The 19,756-nt window shown below is 48.7% G+C and overlaps 1 protein-coding gene across 2 annotated transcripts in view; it reads right to left on the bottom strand.

Annotated features, from left to right (window-relative positions):
* Nucleotides 1–538: 538 nt before the first annotated feature.
* The window catches only part of ATP9A (ATPase phospholipid transporting 9A (putative)), a 50,184-nt gene continuing 30,966 nt past the window's right edge, over nt 539–19,756 (bottom strand). For both annotated transcript variants that reach the window (XM_053993023.1, XM_053993024.1), the window contains exons 16-28: nt 18,526–18,618; nt 16,756–16,839; nt 15,001–15,171; nt 13,129–13,227; nt 12,779–12,868; nt 12,068–12,212; nt 10,992–11,056; nt 10,084–10,239; nt 9,683–9,747; nt 8,831–8,939; nt 7,527–7,584; nt 5,483–5,686; nt 539–4,365 (exon numbers count right to left, since the gene is read on the bottom strand). In XM_053993023.1, the coding sequence (XP_053848998.1) occupies nt 4,229–4,365; nt 5,483–5,686; nt 7,527–7,584; nt 8,831–8,939; nt 9,683–9,747; nt 10,084–10,239; nt 10,992–11,056; nt 12,068–12,212; nt 12,779–12,868; nt 13,129–13,227; nt 15,001–15,171; nt 16,756–16,839; nt 18,526–18,618 (1,476 nt within the window). In that variant the 3' untranslated portion in view covers nt 539–4,228. The remainder of the gene's footprint in view (nt 4,366–5,482; nt 5,687–7,526; nt 7,585–8,830; nt 8,940–9,682; nt 9,748–10,083; nt 10,240–10,991; nt 11,057–12,067; nt 12,213–12,778; nt 12,869–13,128; nt 13,228–15,000; nt 15,172–16,755; nt 16,840–18,525; nt 18,619–19,756) is intronic.

Raw genomic sequence — 19,756 nt, 5'->3', positions numbered from 1 at the left:
CTTTCAGTAAACAGGGTCCCAAGTTACAGATTTACTTTATCCAATTGCACTCTTAATTTTCTTTTTTTAGGAGTGTTTATGGCTCTATTACATTTTTGGTAGAAAACTGCTGTACTGTGTTTGTAGCCACCATTATTGACGTTTCCCCTGTGCAGAAGTTTCAGTGTTAAATCCTGCCTCTCCCCCTGCTCCTGACCCTGGGACTGCTCTCGTGCCGAGCCACTCTCTGAGTCAGATGTCCAAGGGATGAGAACATGCCCAAAATAGCTGCTCCTAATGCTGTTGCATCACTGCTCTTCCCAGGGCAGGACAGATCTGTGTTCCAATGAAAATTCCCTCCTCATCCCCAGCAGTGGCTGCTAGCAGCAATGACCACCCCTGTTAAAACCAAAAAGGAATTTAACGAAGCAGCTCTGATCACTTCTTGGAGATAATTTCCCACACACAGGTTCAAGGCCCACAACTTCCCCACGTCCTGACAATTCCCACACATCTGGGACTGATCATGCCAGGACTAACCAGGTGCATCATACAGGGGTGAAGTAAAGAAGTTGCATAAAATTTATTTTTTCCACCTTGTTTTACAATATTCCCTTTTAAGGTCTTACACATCTGCGACATGTTAACTCCACAGAACAATAAATAATTGGCATTCATGTTTCTCTTGACTCAGGGTATTTACAGGTTGTTTAGCTGGATGACAGGTACAAAACATCAGCATCACAGTAAATACCATTTTGACACCAGAATCCATTTCCCTATTAAAAATTAAATTAACACTGATTTTTTTCAACAACTTTAACAATTAAAAATGTTCTCAAAGGCATGTAAGTACACAAGTTGTCGTAGGCAGTAGTAATGGACCATATTGGCAAAGCTGTGAACCACAGGATTTCATGCAAATCATAGAGTTTAACCCTTCTGAAAGAACCAATAATAAATAAAGAGCCCATCCTGCTGAAGTGGGCTCTGGCTGGCCCCAGACACTGTGGGATGAGCCCAGTGGCACAGGAACAGCTCGGGACACTGAGCTGCACAAGGCAGGGGTTCACAGAGCTCTGCCTGTGCAAACCAGGGCCTCGTGATGCAGCAGAGCTGCAGCAGCTTTCTCACACACAAACCCCACAGAGCAGCTCTGGGGACTCCTGGGGCTCCCTGACAAACCCAGCTCACCTCCAGCACAGCTGCCCAGGCAGCTCCAGAGGCCGAGGCTGTCCCGGGGCTGGGCTGGGACAGCTCTGGGGAGCACAGGAGAACACGCCTGGTGCAGCCCCCAGCACACAGTGCTCACCCCGAGGGGACACCAGGGATGGTCCCAGTGGACACCAGGGATGGTCCTGACCTCCCCTCATCAGCCAGCTCTCATCAGACCCCGCACAGGCTGTGGAACACACAACGTTGGGTTTCCACTGCCCCACGAGCGGAGCTAAACAAATGTTTGAACAGGACAAGCTCTGCAGAGGAGAGAAATCCAGAGGTAAGGGGACAGAGAGGGCTGTGACACACCTGGAATTGCTGCAGAGGTGCAGGGAGAGAACAGAGTGTGCCACAAAACCCCACCCTGCAGCAGCTCATACGGGGTGGTGGCAGCCAGGGGCAGCAGGAGCACGGTGAGACTCCACTGGCACCCGGGGAGTCACCTGGAGCAGCCCCAAAGCTCACAGGTCACACATGAACTGCTACAGCACAACCCACACAGATAAAGGAAGAGGAAGAACACTAAAGCCACAAACAAGATACTACACAGAAGAAGAAAACAATGCTTCACTCCCCAAAAGTACAAATTATGAGCATACTAGAGGAAAAGATGAAATTTCCAGCAGAGAATCCATTTATTTTAATGCACAGTAAATAGGAACATGTGTATTAAATTTTGCTTTTAAAAACATTTTTAAATAACTTAAGAGAAATGGGTTGCAAACATAAAGTGCTGAACTTGAAAAATGGAAGTGTTCCTCTTTCCTGCTGTTTGTTAGATGGCAGTTTTAGTCTCTGACTGCTTTGAAAAAATGTAGTGTATATCCAGGCAGAAATGACTTCTGGATTTACTACCTTGTGCAAAAACACAAACTGCAAAGAACATAATCCACACCCCGAAACACAGCTCTAGATCACTATCAACTCTACTAAATATGCTGCTCAACTTATGATGCAATAAATAGAGATGAAATCACAGTTCACTCCCTTTCTTGGTGTAAGCTAATAGTTTGCAAATATGGTCCACTCAGTGTAAACTGTATTGACTTGAGGAAACAGTGAATTCTACCATTTATATGTCTCAAATATTTACACACAGTAGCTTGGCACTGCTGCTGTTGCAGGACATGGAACTACCAACAGACAGGAGAGAGGGGCAGGGCTGGGCACCAGAGCCCACGGGGACTGGGCTGCTCAGTCACCACCTGGGGACAAAAGGAATTCTTGCTTCTTGTACTTAAAACTAATGAAAGCAAATTAGATGGGATATTGAGAAGTTCTGCCCTCTGAGGGTGGGCAGGCCCTGGAATAGAATTCCCAGAGCAGCTGGGGCTGCCCCTGGATCCCTGGCAGTGCCCAAGGCCAGGCTGGACAGGGCTGGGAGCCCCCTGGGGCAGTGGGAGGTGTCCCTGCCGTGGCAGGGGTGGCACTGGATGGGCTTTAAGGTCCCTTCCAACCCAAACCATTCCATGATTCTGTGAAATGCTGTCTGGGGACTCCAGAACAGTGATTATGGCCAACACTATCCAGTCATGATGAAGACAATGTTACGGACTTTCCTGGCGAAACGGCATTAATTAATTCACAGGAGGCTGTGAGCCCACCTCCCAGAAGGGAGCCCAGGAACAAGGGCACCAAGCAGTGCCAGCTCTGCCCGTGGTTTCTCTGATGTGGGAAGAAGACAGCAAGCAACTAATTTAGCACAGACTGAAGAGCCTCAGACAAGGATGGCTGCCACTAAAAGCCCATCCGTGTTTGATGCACCAACCCAGCTCTAAAAGGTCCCTGTAAGTCTCTGTCCTACTGAGAAGCCCAAGTATGTGTGGCTCTCCTCATGATATTATCACATGGACCTAAGTTTATAATAATGGCAGAACTCATTGAGTTTAATTTTTGAAAATTAAAACCACATAAATTTGCTCTGCACACAAGCCTTTGTATGAACCCACTCCTGTGATTCAGGTTTGGTTTTTAGAGCCAAGCGAGTGCAAGGCTCCAAAAACTGCCTCTCTGCAGGGAGCATGTCATTAAAACATCCACCTGGGAATGCCTCTGCTTATTTGCAGCTCATCCTCAAAGTTTCACACTAACAGGAAACAGATTTCATGGAGCTGTGAGGAGCAGCAGCTCTGTGACCTCTCCTTTCAGTCTCCAAGGATTCAAGACACGTCTGCCACATTGTCTGCAGAACAGTACGAGTCTCTTCTCACGTTGTCGACACATTTCAAGGATGATCAACTGCAAAGTTCTGTTCCAAAGAGGATTTGCTTTAGTTTAGATAATTTTCTCCTACACAAATAAATACAGAGTAAAACTATTATGTCACTGCTCCTTTTAACAGGAAGCACAAAAGCTAAACAAAACTGAATTCTCTGGTTTTGAGCTACCACTTCTCTGTCTTTATCAATGGCTGGATACCTCCAAAATCACTGGGGTGACCACATTTCAACGGAAGGAAAATCTCAGGCACACTCAGATTCTCCAGCGTGTGTAGATCCGACAGGCTGGAGCCCCATTATGGAAACAACATGCCATAAATCAGGAATCAGCTGTCAGCAGGGTAGTGCATCACCTACATTAAGGGATTTCCAAGATGTAAAAAGAATGTAACTACTTGAATCAAAAAGATGAATAACAAACTTAAAAAAAGGTAACACAATGCAAAGAACAGCGCAGACACTTAAAAAATTCACTTTAAATTGTCAAATGTAAATCCCAAGGTCAGGTAGCAGCTTCCACAGACTTTGAACCATGCAAGAGAAACCCATTGCCACCGCAGTTCCATGCATTTGACCCCAGCTGAGCAGAACAAAAGTGCCAAGAACTGGATGAACTCAGAGCCTCCACCCTCCAAACACTCCCGTTTGGCGTTAGCTTCTTCCAGGGCAGTCTGGAAGTCTCTCCTACAGCAGCAGGTAACAGAGATCACCACGGGGTCCTGAGGCAGGGACGGGACGTGTTCGTTGTGGGAACAGCTGGGGGTTGTCTCTGGGCCCTGGGCAATGTCTGTCTCTGTGTGCCAGGAGCAGCCCTAGGACGTGAGCTTCGAGTAGCTGGGGGGAGAAAACCTCCGTCTCAGGTACTTGAGGACGTAGAGGGGCAGGCAGCTCACCAGGGTGATGACAGTGACCTTCCACAGGAACGACAAGGTGGCAATGAAGTAAACATCTGCGTGGAGAAACGAGCACGGAGTCAAAACCACGGGGAGGGGTGCAGAAAAGCAGCAAAATCCACCACTGCTTCCTTCTGCCCACGGCACAGGGTTGGACTCAGATCATCTTTAAGCTCCCTTCCAACCCAGGCCATTCTATGATTTTACAATTCCTAAAGCTGCCCCACCTCCAAGACCAAAGCTCATATGATACCTGGCTCCTCACTCCTCTGCCCTTCTCTTCCCCAGAAGATGCAGAGATGCACCGAGCAGCGGGGTGCACGGAATGTGGCTCTCACAGGTAACTGCCCTCCCAAACCCCACCTGAAACAGGGACATCCTCCTGGCACTGCCAAGCACGGCGTGTCCTCCCACTCTGGGAGCTGCCTCTGCTGCTTGGCTGAGCCCAGCAAACACAGCTCCTGACTCAGAACACCTCAGAACCTTTACAAAAAGAGTTAAAGCATCGTTCAAAATGGAACTGGTATAACCACATGCAAGAGACAGACCCAGCCTGGGGGAAGCGATCCCTGTTGCCTTCAGTTAGGAAAGAGCTTTATGGAAGGAGCAGTGACATCTTGTGGTTCCTGAATGAACACTGAACAAGCCCATGGCTCTGATATTTGCAACTCAACAGTTACTGGGGAATCTGGAACTCCTCACCCTTCCTCCTCTGCCCAGGGATTAGAATTAGCTCTGCTTCAGGGAACTAAAACACCAACAACCAAAACCGTAAGAAAATGGTCCCAGTGAACAGATAAAATAAGGTAAGTTTTAGGAGGCAGCTCCTTCTCCCAGTTTAAAAGACCAAATCTTTCAATCCAACAGCAGAGACTTCAACCTCCCATCTCAAATTCCCATATGGAAATAAAGGTCACTGCTACATGAGACAGCTGACACGTGCTGGAGCTCAAAGAATGGATGAGATTCACTGGGTAGCACACTCTGCTGACCACCTTTACCTTCTCTAGCATTTTGCTGTGGGAAGAAACCATAAAATATCTTCCAAGTGCCTTCAAATCACACAGAGCTTACTGTGGTACCTACTGCTGGCCCCACCACGAGCCTTTTGCTCACTTCAGTCCTGTTACCATGCAGGCCATGAACTGACTGGAGGAGAGCATTAAACCTCACCAATGAACTCGTGCAAGAAGACCAGGGAAGCGATGTAGCAGGAGAGGCTGAGCAGCTCGGCCACGATCATGAGCCAGTGCCACGTCTGGATTGTCAGTGCCACCATCAGCAGCTCGGTGAGGATCAGGGACGTGAAGGAAATGGCAACAATGTGCACAAATTCGGACTCAAAGAGGAGGAGTGCTCCATACATGATGATGCTACCTGCAAGGGAATGGAACTGTTTCAAACACCAGGCTCAGCTCTAAAACCCACAGTTAGGTCTTGGAAAGGCTGAAACAATCCTATCTTGAGGCTGTTTTTCATGAAACCTGATGAATGTAACGACAACGAATCAGTTACTATTTAGGAGACAGAACTGATGAGAAGGCAGGGAAAAGTTACAGCAGAGGTACCCAAAGTTTTCTAGCAGTCTATCATGCTCATAGACACGTGGAGATAGGAAATTAATACATGCTGTTTTGGCAACTGGAGATCTCTAACTTCATGAAACTCTATCCTCCCACAAAAGCACTTGGTCACTAGTCAGAAGCTAAAAGATATCAAATTCTTCTATATCCCACCACACTGCCTCGGCGCCAAGAGGCAGCCAAGTGTTGAAAAGCTCAGTGGATACAAGTGAGGCTCAATTTGCACTGCCTGGGCCGAGGTCTCTCCCCTTTACACCTCCCCCTAAGAGAATCCCATTAAAGCTCTGCTAACGAGGCATTGTTTGTGCTCCTATGCTGGCTGGCAGGGCTCCTCCAGGCCACCTGCACAAATAACTCATGTGAGTAATCCACACCAACATCCATCACTCAGGCCGCCTCCGGAAGGGAAAACCTGTGAGGGAACCCAGCTCGAGCCACAGAGTTCAAACCCAGCCGTGAACTTTCCAAACTTTGGGACTGCTCAAGTTTTGGTCGGGCTCATCTCTGCTAGCAACTGGCCCCGTTGTTTGGCCGCTGTTTGCTGGTTCTTGAGCACAGCACTGGTGAAGTCACTTTAACCAAACCCTGTAACCAGAGAGTGCTCTTAGCTCAAGGAGGAATCTTTCCCCCTGTGCATCACCCTCTGGCTGCAGCCTTCCACCACTTGGGAGTGTTCTCTCAATGCCTTGGCTTTGCCATTGTGTTACTCAGCATCCCAAGCTGTCGATCCCTGTTGCAGGATGCCTGTGATAGACTTCAGAAGATAAAGCTAACAGAGATTTTAGACTCCTCGATTCGCTCCCTGCTGAGGATGGCAATGTCAATTAAATCCGTAAGAATTACCTGGTTATCTTGACCCCTTATTATCACTCTTGTTGATAAAGAGAAAACAAGGAATTTTGCCACTTCAGCTTTCAGCTCCACATTATTGATCTGTTTTCTAAAATTCCCTGATTAATACATATAGAGAGAATTTCAATTTGAGGGTAATTGATTAAAAAAAAAAAAAAAGACAAAATGAAAGAAAAGACCTTCTTAGATATATACCCAAATTACTACATCCATTGTTGAAAATGCATTGCAATTAAGGCATTTACTTAATTGCTTTAGCAGCCTAATTAGAGTGTATGAGATATGATCAAGAACGTGAGCTTGACTGTGACCCTGAATCACAGATGCCTGAGAAGCAACCAGAACTCTTGCCACTTCCATTTCTGGATAAAATACAGAAGGCTACAGATGCTGCATTTTCCATGTCGACAACAACCTGCAAAATCCATAGATTGGAGAACTTTTCCCAAAAGAAGGGGAGGGAGAGTGATGAGCTCTGCTTTACAGATGGGGTAACTGCAGCACTGCAAGGAACTTGCACAGAGTGGATGGTTCTGAGGGAAGAGGCACAATGCTTTGAATTCTGCATCACAGGGTTGACCAATTACTGCCAATATTTGGGTTTAGATAATTTTTTCCTTTGGCAACGCTACCGACATTTTCCGAGACAAAAAAAAACATATATTCATCACCACAAGGATGCTTTGGGAAATTCATTTCGTGCCTTACTTAACTTCTGCAACACCAACACTTAGATAGCCACACACACACTACAACATCTAAAGGCAAAGTTGATTTCTTACCTTGATAAATGCTTATCAAGACCCAGATTAAAAATGTTTTGTAGGACAACGGTCGTCCCTGGGTGGGGGAAAAAAAGACAAAGCTCCATTGGGGTTTTCTTTTATGAAAATTCACTTATTGATCAACTTAGAAATTAAGAAGATAATTGGAAGGTGCTTTGGAAAAGAAAAGAAAACAAATCAAGCAATGCTGAGGTAGTGCCCCTTTATTCTCATTTTTCTGGGTGCATGAAGGGGCTGTGAAAGCTCAGGCTCCCCCCAGCACAACGTGGCCCCCACTGCACACACAATTAATTCAGTGCAAAGATGCCTCAGGAGTTCAATCACCGTACTGTGAAACAGAAGATGTGTGCACACACATCGACGTGAACACATTAATACTGTATTTCTAGACACACACAAATCACCCTCATATTGAAGGCAGATAGATTTTAAAACTCCATCTCCAGCCAACACAGCTATACCAGCACAAAACCCCCTATGTTTAGACCAGGCCTAAGGATGGTTGAAGAATTAGTGGTTTATGACATAAGAGACAACATCCAAGTGAAACCAGATGGAGACTTATTGAGGCTCTGGAAAAACAGGCTGTGCTTCTCAGAGTATCTGTTTAACAGGAATCCTTGAGGGAAAGGATCTGGGGAAGACTCAGTCCACCCTTTCCTCCAACTAAGAAAGATGTTCCCTGGCTGCATACCCCAGTTATTCGAAACGTTTTCCAGGGAGGGAGAAAAAAAAATTTAAAAGGAGCTTAAGACAAGATTTACCTTCCTGATATTTCTATGGTAAACATAAAATAAAGTTTTCTTTGTTTAAGGAGAAGGACCTTTAGATGCTAAAGCTACAAAAATGGCACAGCAAGCAAACCTCTAGTTCATGCTCCAGTCAAATTTCTACTGAAGAAACTCTGGGATAAACCCCTACCTCCATCAAATGAGCACATCCCTTCCCCTCTTCCCTTTTCTGGCTTCAGGACAGTGCCAAATCCCCAACAATTTCTCTTTTCCCTTTATTATGGAACAACTTGGTAATATTAAATCCCTAGAATTTCCCACAGAATGGAACTTCTACTTGCCCAGCCGTTTCTAATAAATTGCATTTCATGCAGCATTCAATAAACAACTGCCAGCAATTCTTGTTCTACCTGTTGATTGAAATTTGACTTCGACAGAATTTTGCCTGAAAATGCCTGATAAAGCTCTGGATCTCCTGGCAATATATATATAACTTCACACATTTACAGTTTCAAATCAAGATGAGGATCTTGCCTTCATGCAAAACACACAAACAAGAGCCTCCCATACCTTAAGAAGGTCTTTGTAGAGCTCTGGGTACAACATTGCAACTTCAGACTTCACATCCTTGTCCAGGACAAGGGAAAACACGGGAAACATGGTGTAAATTGTGGAGTACCTGGGAAGAAGGCAGGAGACCAGTAAATTATCTCAGGTGGAGATGAGCAAACAAATGCTAGGCTCCAGAAAGGAAATACCATGTTCTTTAAGTGCCCAAAAACGTACACATTATAAAAACTGGCAAATGGAGCACACCAGAGTTCTGCAGGTAGGGAAAACCCATCAGGATTGGCTTTTTGAGTGACTTTTCATCAGGAACACTCATACACAAGTGACTGGTTCAAGGATTGCAGTGGGTTCTTAAGGGAGCCAAGGACTGACCTGTGCCCATCCAAAGTCTGCTCTGCAGCTCAGGTCTGATTCTGTTTGCATCAGAAGGCAATGGAGGTGAATTTGCTGGTTTTTAAATTAGGTACTTGAAAGAATAAAAAGCCACACTGGGATTACAGTTGCAATGCCCTGTTTTAGACAGTTTTTGGACAGGAACTGAGGTTGGGGTGTCTCTTTTCCTGGCACTGCCTCTCACTGCTGTGCAGACACCAGCCCACAACAGGTGTCCCTCTGCTTCTTACTGGGATCAAAGGAACATTCCTGGAGGATGGGCTGCTTCACAAACATGACAAACATCCTGCTGCAAAGGTTTCTGCAAGTGTCTGCACTGGAAGGGGACAAGGCTCACATCCAGCTCCTGAAGCAGTGCTGTGAGCAGAGTGGAGATGTGCGTGGCTTGCATGTTAATCAGCCCAAAAGTGTCCATTGTGCAGAGGTTTTCCTCACTGCCAGTAAAGAGTGAGCTCTTACCCAATGATGAGGAAGCCTTGGTAGAGAGGAACTGAAGCAAAGTAAAACACTGATGAGAAAACAGCCTAGAAAAGAAATGAGCTTTTTAGACACTGAAATATTCTGTAAAAATACACTCTGTTCAAACTGGAACATTCTAACAGTGGGTTCTCCCAGTTCCTGAAATGAAGACAGACTAATGGAATATCAACCCTTTTTATTCCTTTGGAGCAGTTGCTGCTATTTGTCCAATACCAGGAATTTTCTCATGTGTTTTCATATCAAAGTAACAACCTCAAGTCCAAACCCATGAAAATTTTCAGGAGAAGAAATAGCAGCATTCCAAATGAGACACAGGACCTTTCCTTTATGATTTGGCTTCTCCACCTCTTTTGGAAAGCCCCTCCTGGCAGCCCATTTACCTGCATGGTGCTGATGCAGAGGCTCCTGTGGATCACAAACTGGCTCAGGGCTGCAGACCTCTTGTAGCTGTTCCTTCCATGGACCATGAGCAAACGACCCAGGTGCTTGAACTGAGTGATGGAGAAATCAGCTGCCAGCGATGCCTGCTTCCCTTCCTGGGAACAAGAGCGAGGAGAAGCACAGTGAGACCATTTCAGCACTGGAAACAAAGAACGTCATGTTACTATTGAGTTATCACTGACAGAATTTCCAGGAATATTTGCAGTATGTTAGGTGAGGGAGAGCATTGCCTCAGTACTTCTCCTTCCACTGCGGGTTTTAAGCAAAGAGCAAAAATATGAGGAGAATTCCCATTTGAACCTTGGCCTCCAGTTCTAAGCAACCTCTGGATTCTGATTCACAACACACATGTTAACGTGACACTCCTATCAAGTCAGTGCTGAACAAATTCTCAGCCTCAAAAGTTCACAAAATTTTGGCTCACTGCAAGCAGAGTCTGTCTGCTGCTGCCAATCCAGTCCTGCAGCTCCACACAGCCCCAGGTGCAGGAATCAGAGCTCTAACCCAGAGTTTGTTTTGCAAACTAATTTGAGCAGTTTTTAATTGTGCATGTAGGGTATATCTTATCAGTGTAATTATAACTCCAGCACCTGGAGCATCAAAAACCCCCAAAACTAACCATGAGGGTACAAATTCAGGGATTCTGCCAAGAACCAAATAATGAATTTGAACTCCCTTTAACAGTAGTCTCCTTTATGGACAAATTATTTCTCATTATAGGGTTACTGGTCTGATGATGATTCTTGTGGGAGCTTGTTCCCCTTCTTGCACAAATATCTGAGGATTCATTTAAGAGTTGCTTGAAAACTGGCCACAGAAATTCCCATTAAAGATGAGGTAATCTCACCTTTCCTTCAACTCCAACACCACAGTCAGCCTCCTGAATCATGCTAACATCATTCCCTCCATCACCTGCAGGGCAGAGCACAAACAAAACTGGGAGTTAAGCAACAGGGGCAACAGGCAACCCCACCAAAGTCGTCTGCAGCACACTGGAATATTGTAAGAAACACTTAACCCAGTCAATAAAAGCAAGATTTTAAACAGAAATCATGAATTTAAGCTCTTAAGTTTTGTTTTAACAGACCCCCAGATCAGTGATTGATGTATCTCACTTGCAGGTGGCACCATTACCTGTACAATGCTGCAACACAGCTCAGATTAACAGTGGTGGTTAATCTGGAACAGATGAGGTTCAAGCTCTGCTTTGCAAAGATGCCACCCGAAAGGGTGATGAGGAGTTTGGCACTGAATTTCCACGTGCAAAATTTCCATCATTTTCTCTATCGCCCCACAAAACCACCGCTCCCTACATGACCATTTCCAGCAGGTGTGGTATTACCCCTGGGTTCCAGGGGTCTGTCCAACCCTGGCTGCTGTAGCTGTCCTGGACTATCAGCACTGGGCTGATAAGCACAACCTGTCCAGCTCCCTCGGGCAATCTTAGCAAGCAGCTCAGCTCTTAAGTGAGATCAGCATTTGGTGAATTCAGCTCTTCAGTGATTTCAGCTCTTTGCTTGCTAAGGTGCCCCGGGCAGACGCAGGGAGAGAGAGGAGAAGGCTGTGTGAGGTTCCACAGAGGTGTCTTTATTGGCAGCTGCTGTGAAGGGTTCCAGTGACAGCTCTTCTGCCAAACTGGGCAGAAATGGGGGTTTTTATAGAATACAGGGGTGTTGGAAATGTCCAGCAGCCAGGGTCAGGGCGAATATGACCCATGGTCTTACAGAGAGATAACGAGGGTCCGAGGGCAGAAGAGGGATTGCTTTGGTCCAGTCATCATGGCTTGGCATTTCTTATCTTAGACAAGTGACAGCCAGGGAGGCCTCGCAGGGCCTGTGGCTGCTACAGCGTGAGACTGCTCGCTCAAAGGGAAGAACTGGCAGCTGCCATTCTCCGTGGCCCCCGCTGGTGGCTGTCACTCACCCACGGCACAGGTGAGCTTGCCCGTCCTCTCCTGCAGCAGCCGCACGATCTGGGCTTTCTGCGTGGGGGCGCAGCGGCAGCACACGACAGCGGGGCACTGGCACGCCAGCTCCATGAACTCGTACTCGTAGTACTTCAGGCACACCTGGTTTACACACAGCACACACCTGGCTCACACCTGCTCGGTGGGCACCAGGCTTTCTCCAGCCCGGGCTGCTCCTACTGATGCCTTGAGAGGCTCCCTAGAACAGAGGCTAGACAGCAGAGATTTAATAAACTAGACTATGAATAAACTAAATTAATACTTTAATAAAGTAGGGATTTATTAAAAGGCCTTCAAAGGATACATCTTGGGCAGTACAAGAGCCTGGCCATGGCTCTGCCCAAGATGGACCCAAGACGGACAGCGTGTCACGAGTTTTGACACTTTTATAAGTTTTGGTCCATTTCCATATTGGGGTTCATTGCCCAATTCCAGCTCCAGGTTGTGCAGTCCCACCCTCCCAGGCTGCTCTCCTCCATTCCCTGCTGTTTGCACTTTTTGGGCCTGAAGCTGCAAGGGTGTCCTTGGTTGTGGGGCTGGAAAAGGATTGTTCTGTGTGCCTGAGCTGTGAGGAGAGCTGGCTGACACTTCATATGGAGTTCAGAGTGACACACCAATGCAGTGCAGAATCTGGAAAACATAAAAGCTAACACCTAAGGCATCAGTACCTCCAGCGAGTCCCCCGAGATGACCAGGGCACAGTCGTGCTTGCGGCGGAAGGCGTTCAGCTCCAGGTGGGCTTCTCCTCGGTTTGTCACCTGGGGGAGGATGGAACTGAGCAAGGTGTGCTTCACTGGCGTGAGAAACCAGCAAAGAATCCCAGAGGGAACAAAGGGGACACAGCCAGGACAGGCAGCACACTGGGTTAGGGCGTGCAGTCACAGAAACAGAAACTCGGGGCAGAAAGATGGGTCCAAAGAATAAAAATACCCTGCTGGATGGAAAACAGTTGTGATCTCACAGCCCTCCTGTCCCAGAGTCTGGGCCCCTCGAGACAGGGGCTGTGGGTGTCACTCACTAGTCTGAATATATGGATGTCCTGTGTCCGTGTCACCAGATGAGCGTTCTTGGCTGTACACGTGGCTGTCTCCAGCTTATCCCCTGTCAGCATCCACACCTAAAATCCAAACATTTCATGTGCTCAGTAAAGCTTAACAGCCACGTCTGCAGGACCTCTGCAAGTACCACCTGCCTCTTCAGGCTTACAAAAGGACTGGTAAAATACGTGTACAAATTATTCTTCTAAAAAAGCCCTATTTTTGAAAAACGCAAGAAAATCCTCACACGTGAAAGAAAGCAAAGCTCTTAAAGAGGCTGAGACACAAAGGAAGTTACAAACTCTGTGCAACATTTTTCCCACCTGCAATATTTCAAGATTCTGCTGATAAACCCACGAAATGCAAGCTAAAAAAAACCAAAAATGTGTATTTGTGTGTTAATGTGTCCCTCCCCGGCCATTTCTCAACCGGGCCCTGCTGCAGAAAGATCCCTCCTGGCCCAGCCTGAAATGTGGATGATGCAACTGGGGTTAGCTCAGTGCTGATGTGTACGTCTGGAACACACTAACTTGGTTGAGGGCTTTTTTTTTTTAAGTTTTTTTTTTTTTTTTTTAAATCTACACTGCTCCTTTTATTTTGTGCTGCTGAGGGGAAGGAGTTAGAAAGCAATGTCAGCAGCAATGGCTGGGAATTCCTTCTCCAGTGTAAATATATCACAGTGAGGGTGTTTTTTTCCACTGGTGTTTTTATTCTTTCAAGACACTGCCCAAGAATATTTAATGAAAAATACAAAAACGTTAAGAAAATCCCAAAACATCAACAAAAAAAAAAAAAAAAAACCCACACAAAGACTCATTCATTTGTTAAATAATTGGAAAGAGATTTGATCCTAACAAGACGGTCCCTGTCATGAACTGCAAGACCCCCTCCACTCTGGATTCACTGCTCACACGCAGTGCCCTGATGAACACTGCAGTGCAAGGAGTGCTCAGCACATCCCACACCTCCACTCCAGCTCCAGCCAAGCTGAGGAGAAAGAGAGGCAGGAAAAGCCTTGGGAGTGCTGGGCCAGGGCTACAACACCACTGAGGAACTCTGATTCCCCTGGTCTCGCTTCCCTGCTGAAGTCTCTGCTTACAGGGGTGGCCCCAAACAAAAAGCACTTTTGGAAGCTCATCCCAAGTATTGAATTGCCTTTCCTACCTCAGCCCCAAACACACAGCCCTGCTTTGCATTCACAGCACGGCTTCAGATTTTTGTTCACTTTGCAACCTGAAGCAGAGAAACCACAACCAGGACCTCTCACCTACTTTTCTTACCCAAATCTGAATGTTTAATACATTTTCCCCCCCTTTTGCAAGGCTGACAAAGTTTTCAGAGAGAGAACCTACACAGGCACCACAGCAGCTCCCTCACTGCTGAGCACAGCTCAGGCTGTAGGTGTGGAGTCACAGATGCCCAGAAAGCTGGAAAAAAAAAAATCCAGTCCCTGATTCTCTTGGCTCAGACTCCCCTCTAGTGGCTACTGAAAACGTGGATATCCACAGCTCCAAGCCCAGCACGGGGGGTCATGCACCACAAAGCAAACACAGCCAAACCTGCCTTGTGCAACTCCCTGAAAGAAAAACTGCCCCAAAGTTTCCTGCTGGACCCCTCCTCGTGCCCACACCACTCCTGTCTCTGCCAGAGGAGCCAGAGCACGTGAGGGGATGAAAAGCACAAGAGGTGACACGCTCGTGGTAAGACTCACTACCTGCAGCACATTCTGTTCCCAAAGTGATGTTTAAAACCCCCACAAAGCCCCCAACTTTGAATTTCCAGCCCGAGGGACAGTGCCACGCACTCCAGAGGGCCTCAGTGCTCCTGCTGGAGCAACCCTGGGTTAGGCAGACCTTGATGCCAGCGTTCCTCAGCGTCTCCAGCGTGGGCCTGACGTCCGTCTGCAGCTGATCCTCCACCCCCGTGAGACACAGCAGCTCCATCTCCATCTCCAGGCTCTCGATGACCGTGGCCACTTTGAGGGAGCGGTCGTGCACGCTCAGCTTGGCCTGGACGTAGCGTGCCTGGGGACACACAGCACAGCCAGCCTGGCTTTGGGGACACACAGCACAGCCACCTGGCTTTGGGGACACACAGCACAGCCAGCCTGGCTTTGGGGACACACAGCACAGCCAGCCTGGCTTTGGGGACACACAGCACAGCCAGCCTGGCTTTGGGGACACACAGCACAGCCAGCCTGGCTTTGGGGACACACAGCACAGCCAGACTGGCTTTGGGGACACACAGCACAGCCAGACTGGCTTTGGGGACACAGCACAGCCAGCCTGGCTTTGGGGACACAGCACAGCCAGCCAGGACACACAGCACAGCCAGACTGGCTTTGGGGACACACAACACAGCCAGACTGGCTTTGGGGACACACAGCACAGCCAGCCTGGCTTTGGGGACACACAGCACAGCCAGACTGGCTTTGGGGACACAGCACAGCCAGCCTGGCTTTGGGGACACAGCACAGCCAGCCAGGACACACAGCACAGCCAGACTGGCTTTGGGGACACACAGCACAGCCAGCCTGGCTTTGGGGACACAGCACAGCCAGCCTGGCTTTGGGGACACAGCACAGCCAGCCTGGCCTTGGGGACACAGCACAGCCAGCCTGGCTTTGGGGACACAGCACAGCCAGCCAGGACACACAGCACAGCCAGCCTGGCTTTGGGGACACACAGCACAGCCAGCCTGGCTTTGGGGACACAGCACAGCCAGCCTGGCTTTGGGGACACAGCACAGCCAGCCTGGCTATGGGGACACAGCACAGCCAGCCAGGACACACAGCACAGCCACCTGGCTTTGGGGACACACAGCACAGCCAGCCTGGCTTTGGGGACACACAGCACAGCCAGCCTGGCTCTGGGGACACAGGGCTGGCCTGGCCAGCTCCAGGGGGAAGCAGTGACCCTCCCTCTGTGGCCTTCCACCTGCTCTAGGGAAAGGTGTCCCCATGCACAGCTTGGAACTACATCATCTTTAAGGCGCCTTCCAACCCATGCAGTTCTGATTCCAGGATTCAGAGGTGGAGCCTGTAAGGGCTGCTGAGCTCGAGGTGGGAAATGCTTCGGGGAGCTGTTGCTGTTTTGTCCCTGGGCAGCTCCAGGTGGGCAGCACAGCCACGCAAAGGCACAGCAGCTGCTGGAGTGGCACCTGCAGGGCCTGCAAGCAGCTCCCTCCCACCACAGGCAACACTTCTAGAAACAGTGGCACCACAGAACCCTAAGCAGTTGCACCACATCCCTGCATTAACTGAACAGTTCCCCTTCCCATTCTGCCTGCCTGGAGGAGCCAGGCAGTGCCCTGGGCAGAGACCCAAACCCCACATGTGGAGCCTGTGCTGCCAGGGAGCTGCCTGGTTTCTATTCTGGTTATTCAGGATTCAGGAACTGCTTGGGAGGGTCTTCCCTGGGATAAACACTTCATACCTATCACCTGAAAAGCAACTTTGATTAAAAGAATATCAAGACATTTCAGAAAAACAATTCTAGCAGAGAGCTGGGAGGTGAGAGGCAGCATTATCACAAGAGTTTTGTGAGAATCACTTCAATGATTGCTTGTTTAATAACAAAGGAAAAAAAAAAAAACAAATAAAAACTTACTTCAAAGTCTTGATACTGCTCTTCTGTCAGGGACTTCTTGGCCACGACAAGAACCCTCAGGCCTTCCCGAGCCATGTTACCACACTGCAAAGAAGGATCACATTGTAAACCATAAACTCCACTGAAATGATTTATGCACAGCAGTGTGGAGATGGCAGTGTAAGATAGCAGGTTAAGAAAATAACCATCCCGTTTGAGCAACCCCAGTGAGTCTACAATATCTGATAAAGTGCATGATAAACTCGAGAGGAAAGAGGGATCTGCAGTAGTTTGTGACCTAGCTCAGTGATCAGGAAGAAAAATGTCCTCTCTGCTACACCAGGGTGGCAAAAACAACCCCACTGATTAGATTTTCTCTGTCTCTAAGTAAAAGGCACAAGCCTGTGATTTGTAGACTTCACATCTTTGGCAACTCTTTAAAATAAGACCAAGATATTATTATTTCTCTGAACACCAGAGAATCAGTAAGTGAAGCTACTTTTGAGGATGCCCCTGGATCCCTGGCAGTGTCCCAGGCCGGGCTGGACAGGGCTTGGAGCAATCTGGGATAGTGGAAGGTGTCCCTGCCCATGGCAGGGGTGCAATGGGATGAGATTCCAACCCATTCTGGGATTCCATGAACTCTGTGCCACCATTACTGCTGCCCTGACCAACATACCCCAGTACAGAGCTGCCAAAGGCAGTTTTGAAATCAGACCCTTCATGCTAGAACAGATCCAAACACAGAATCAAGCCCAGCACCAATCTGGTGAGCATCAATCAGTTTTGATCAAAACCCATTTTATTCGCAGGACTTATTCCACATTAAATTTGCTGAATTTGCCACTGACGCCCTCGCTCCTGTGGATGGATTTGGCTGAGGAGGACTAATCCAAGGAATTGCCAGGATCACTGACCTTCTGGCTTGCAGACTTTTCAGCATTTATTTGGGTATTTCACGCCTGCTGCAGTGGTCTGCAGAGCAGCAGGGACACAGCGGCCCGGACACAGCCGCAGGGACACAGTGGCAGGGACACAGGGACCCCGGACACACTGCTGCAAAATCTGCACAGTGTCCCAGGCACAGCAGCAGGGACACGGCCACGGGGACACGGCCAGAGGGACACGGCCACGGGGACACGGCCATGGGGACACGGCCATGGGGACACGGCCACGAGAACACGGTGGCCCCGGACACAGCGGCAGGGACACAGCGGCCCCGGACACAGCAGCAAGGGCACAGCGGCCCGGGGCACAGCCACAGGGACACAGCAGCCTGGGCACGGTGGCAGGGACACAGTGGCCCCGGACACAGCGGCCCGGGGCACAGGGATCGGGACACAGCGGCCCAGGCACAGCCACAGGGACATGGCCACAGGGACACAGCGGCCCCGGACACAGCGGCAAGGGCACACTGCTGCAAAGTCTGCACAGCGTCCCAGGCACAGCAGCAGGGACACGGCCACAGGGACACAGCCACGGGGACACGGCCACGGGGACACGGCCACAGGGACACAGCAGCCCGGGCACAGCAGCAGGGGCACAGGGATCGGGACACAGCGGCCCGGGCACGGTGGCAGGGGCACAGTGGCTCCGGGCACACTGCTGCAAAGTCTGCACAGCGTCCCAGGCACAGCAGCAGGGACACGGCCACAGGGACACGGCCACAGGGACACAGTGGCCCCAGGCACAGCAGCAGTGGCACAGTGGCTCGGACACAACGGCAGGGACACGGCGGCCCAGGCACAGGGATCGGGACACAGCGGCAGGGACACGGCGGCCCCCTCGTACCTCCTCCTCCAGCCAGTCGTTGTACTGCACGATGCCAGCCATCACCACGTCTGCCCCCTTCATGTAGAACGTGATCTCTCCTGTGGATTCATCCTGCAGACACAACGCAGCAGCCTCAGCTGGGCCAGCATTCACAGATCTGGGCGGGCCTCGCAGAGCGAGTGATGAATTCTCAGCACAGCAGGCACAGAGTTGTCTGCTCTGGGGCAGGTGAAGGGCCACCAGCTCAGCTTCTTGTCTGGGGCCAGAAGGAGGTGCCTACTCAATTGCAACTCAGCTCCTCACAGCAGGAATTCATGCTTTAGACAAGGGGGATCAGCTTTTTAATGAGCATCTCCACACAGACAGAGCCCCCCCAGCCCTGACTGCCTCTGCCTCCAGAATAACCTGGAGCCCTCACCTTGAAACCTGACTCCCTGCTCACCTGAAACAACAGAACAGATGCACAAAGCAGAGTAAAAAATCACTCTGATTTACCTGCTCTGTTACACCATATGGAATAAGCATAATTAGAGCTCATGCTTGCCACAGAAAGCTTAGATTGCTGCCTGCCTTATCTGATACAAGGAGTTTATAGGCTGCAAGCAAAGCGTATTTACATTACCACAAATTAAAAAGTCCCTTCTAAGCAGGCAGATACGTAAGGAGGCCACAGCTCTGAGTATTACAAGCTAATGGAAACCCTGGCAATTTCCTCAAAGGAGATGAAACTATGAGTAAGGAACAAACTGCTTTGTGAACCTAGACAGCCACCAGGGATAGGAGGAAAACAAACCTAAAATGCAAAACCAAAAAGCCCAGGAAGGTCTGAAATAAACAGCTGTGAATGAAGGGACCAAAGTACTTTAGGAATAAGAGAAATAAAAGAAAAGCTAAGTGGATACTTCTTCATTCTCTCACCTAATATTTGGGTGAGTCTGTTCCACCATGACAGAATTTAGTGGTGGAGGTTCTCACACATGAATAGGTTAAAAGCCCCAGGTCCTGTGGCACTGGCAAAACAGAGTTTAAATGCACAGAAAAGAAAAAAAAAAATTGGCAAAATGTAGCAGCTGATGTGGACACTAAAACTGCAAAGAAATAAAATGTCTTTGCTGAGGAAATGAAGAAGTAGCCAAGGATAATGAAGCTCCTTTGCTTGGCCAAGCTCACAGAGATATTCACAAGGAAGATGCTCATAATTGAGCCCAAGTACAGTTTTCAATTCCTGGAACATCCAGCCCTCACAGAG

This window comes from Vidua macroura, chromosome 17, assembly GCF_024509145.1.
Source record: "Vidua macroura isolate BioBank_ID:100142 chromosome 17, ASM2450914v1, whole genome shotgun sequence".
Lineage (NCBI taxonomy): Eukaryota > Metazoa > Chordata > Aves > Passeriformes > Viduidae > Vidua > Vidua macroura.
The sequence above is the reverse complement of the archived record's forward strand: the minus strand, read 5'-3'. Positions and strand labels throughout refer to the sequence as shown.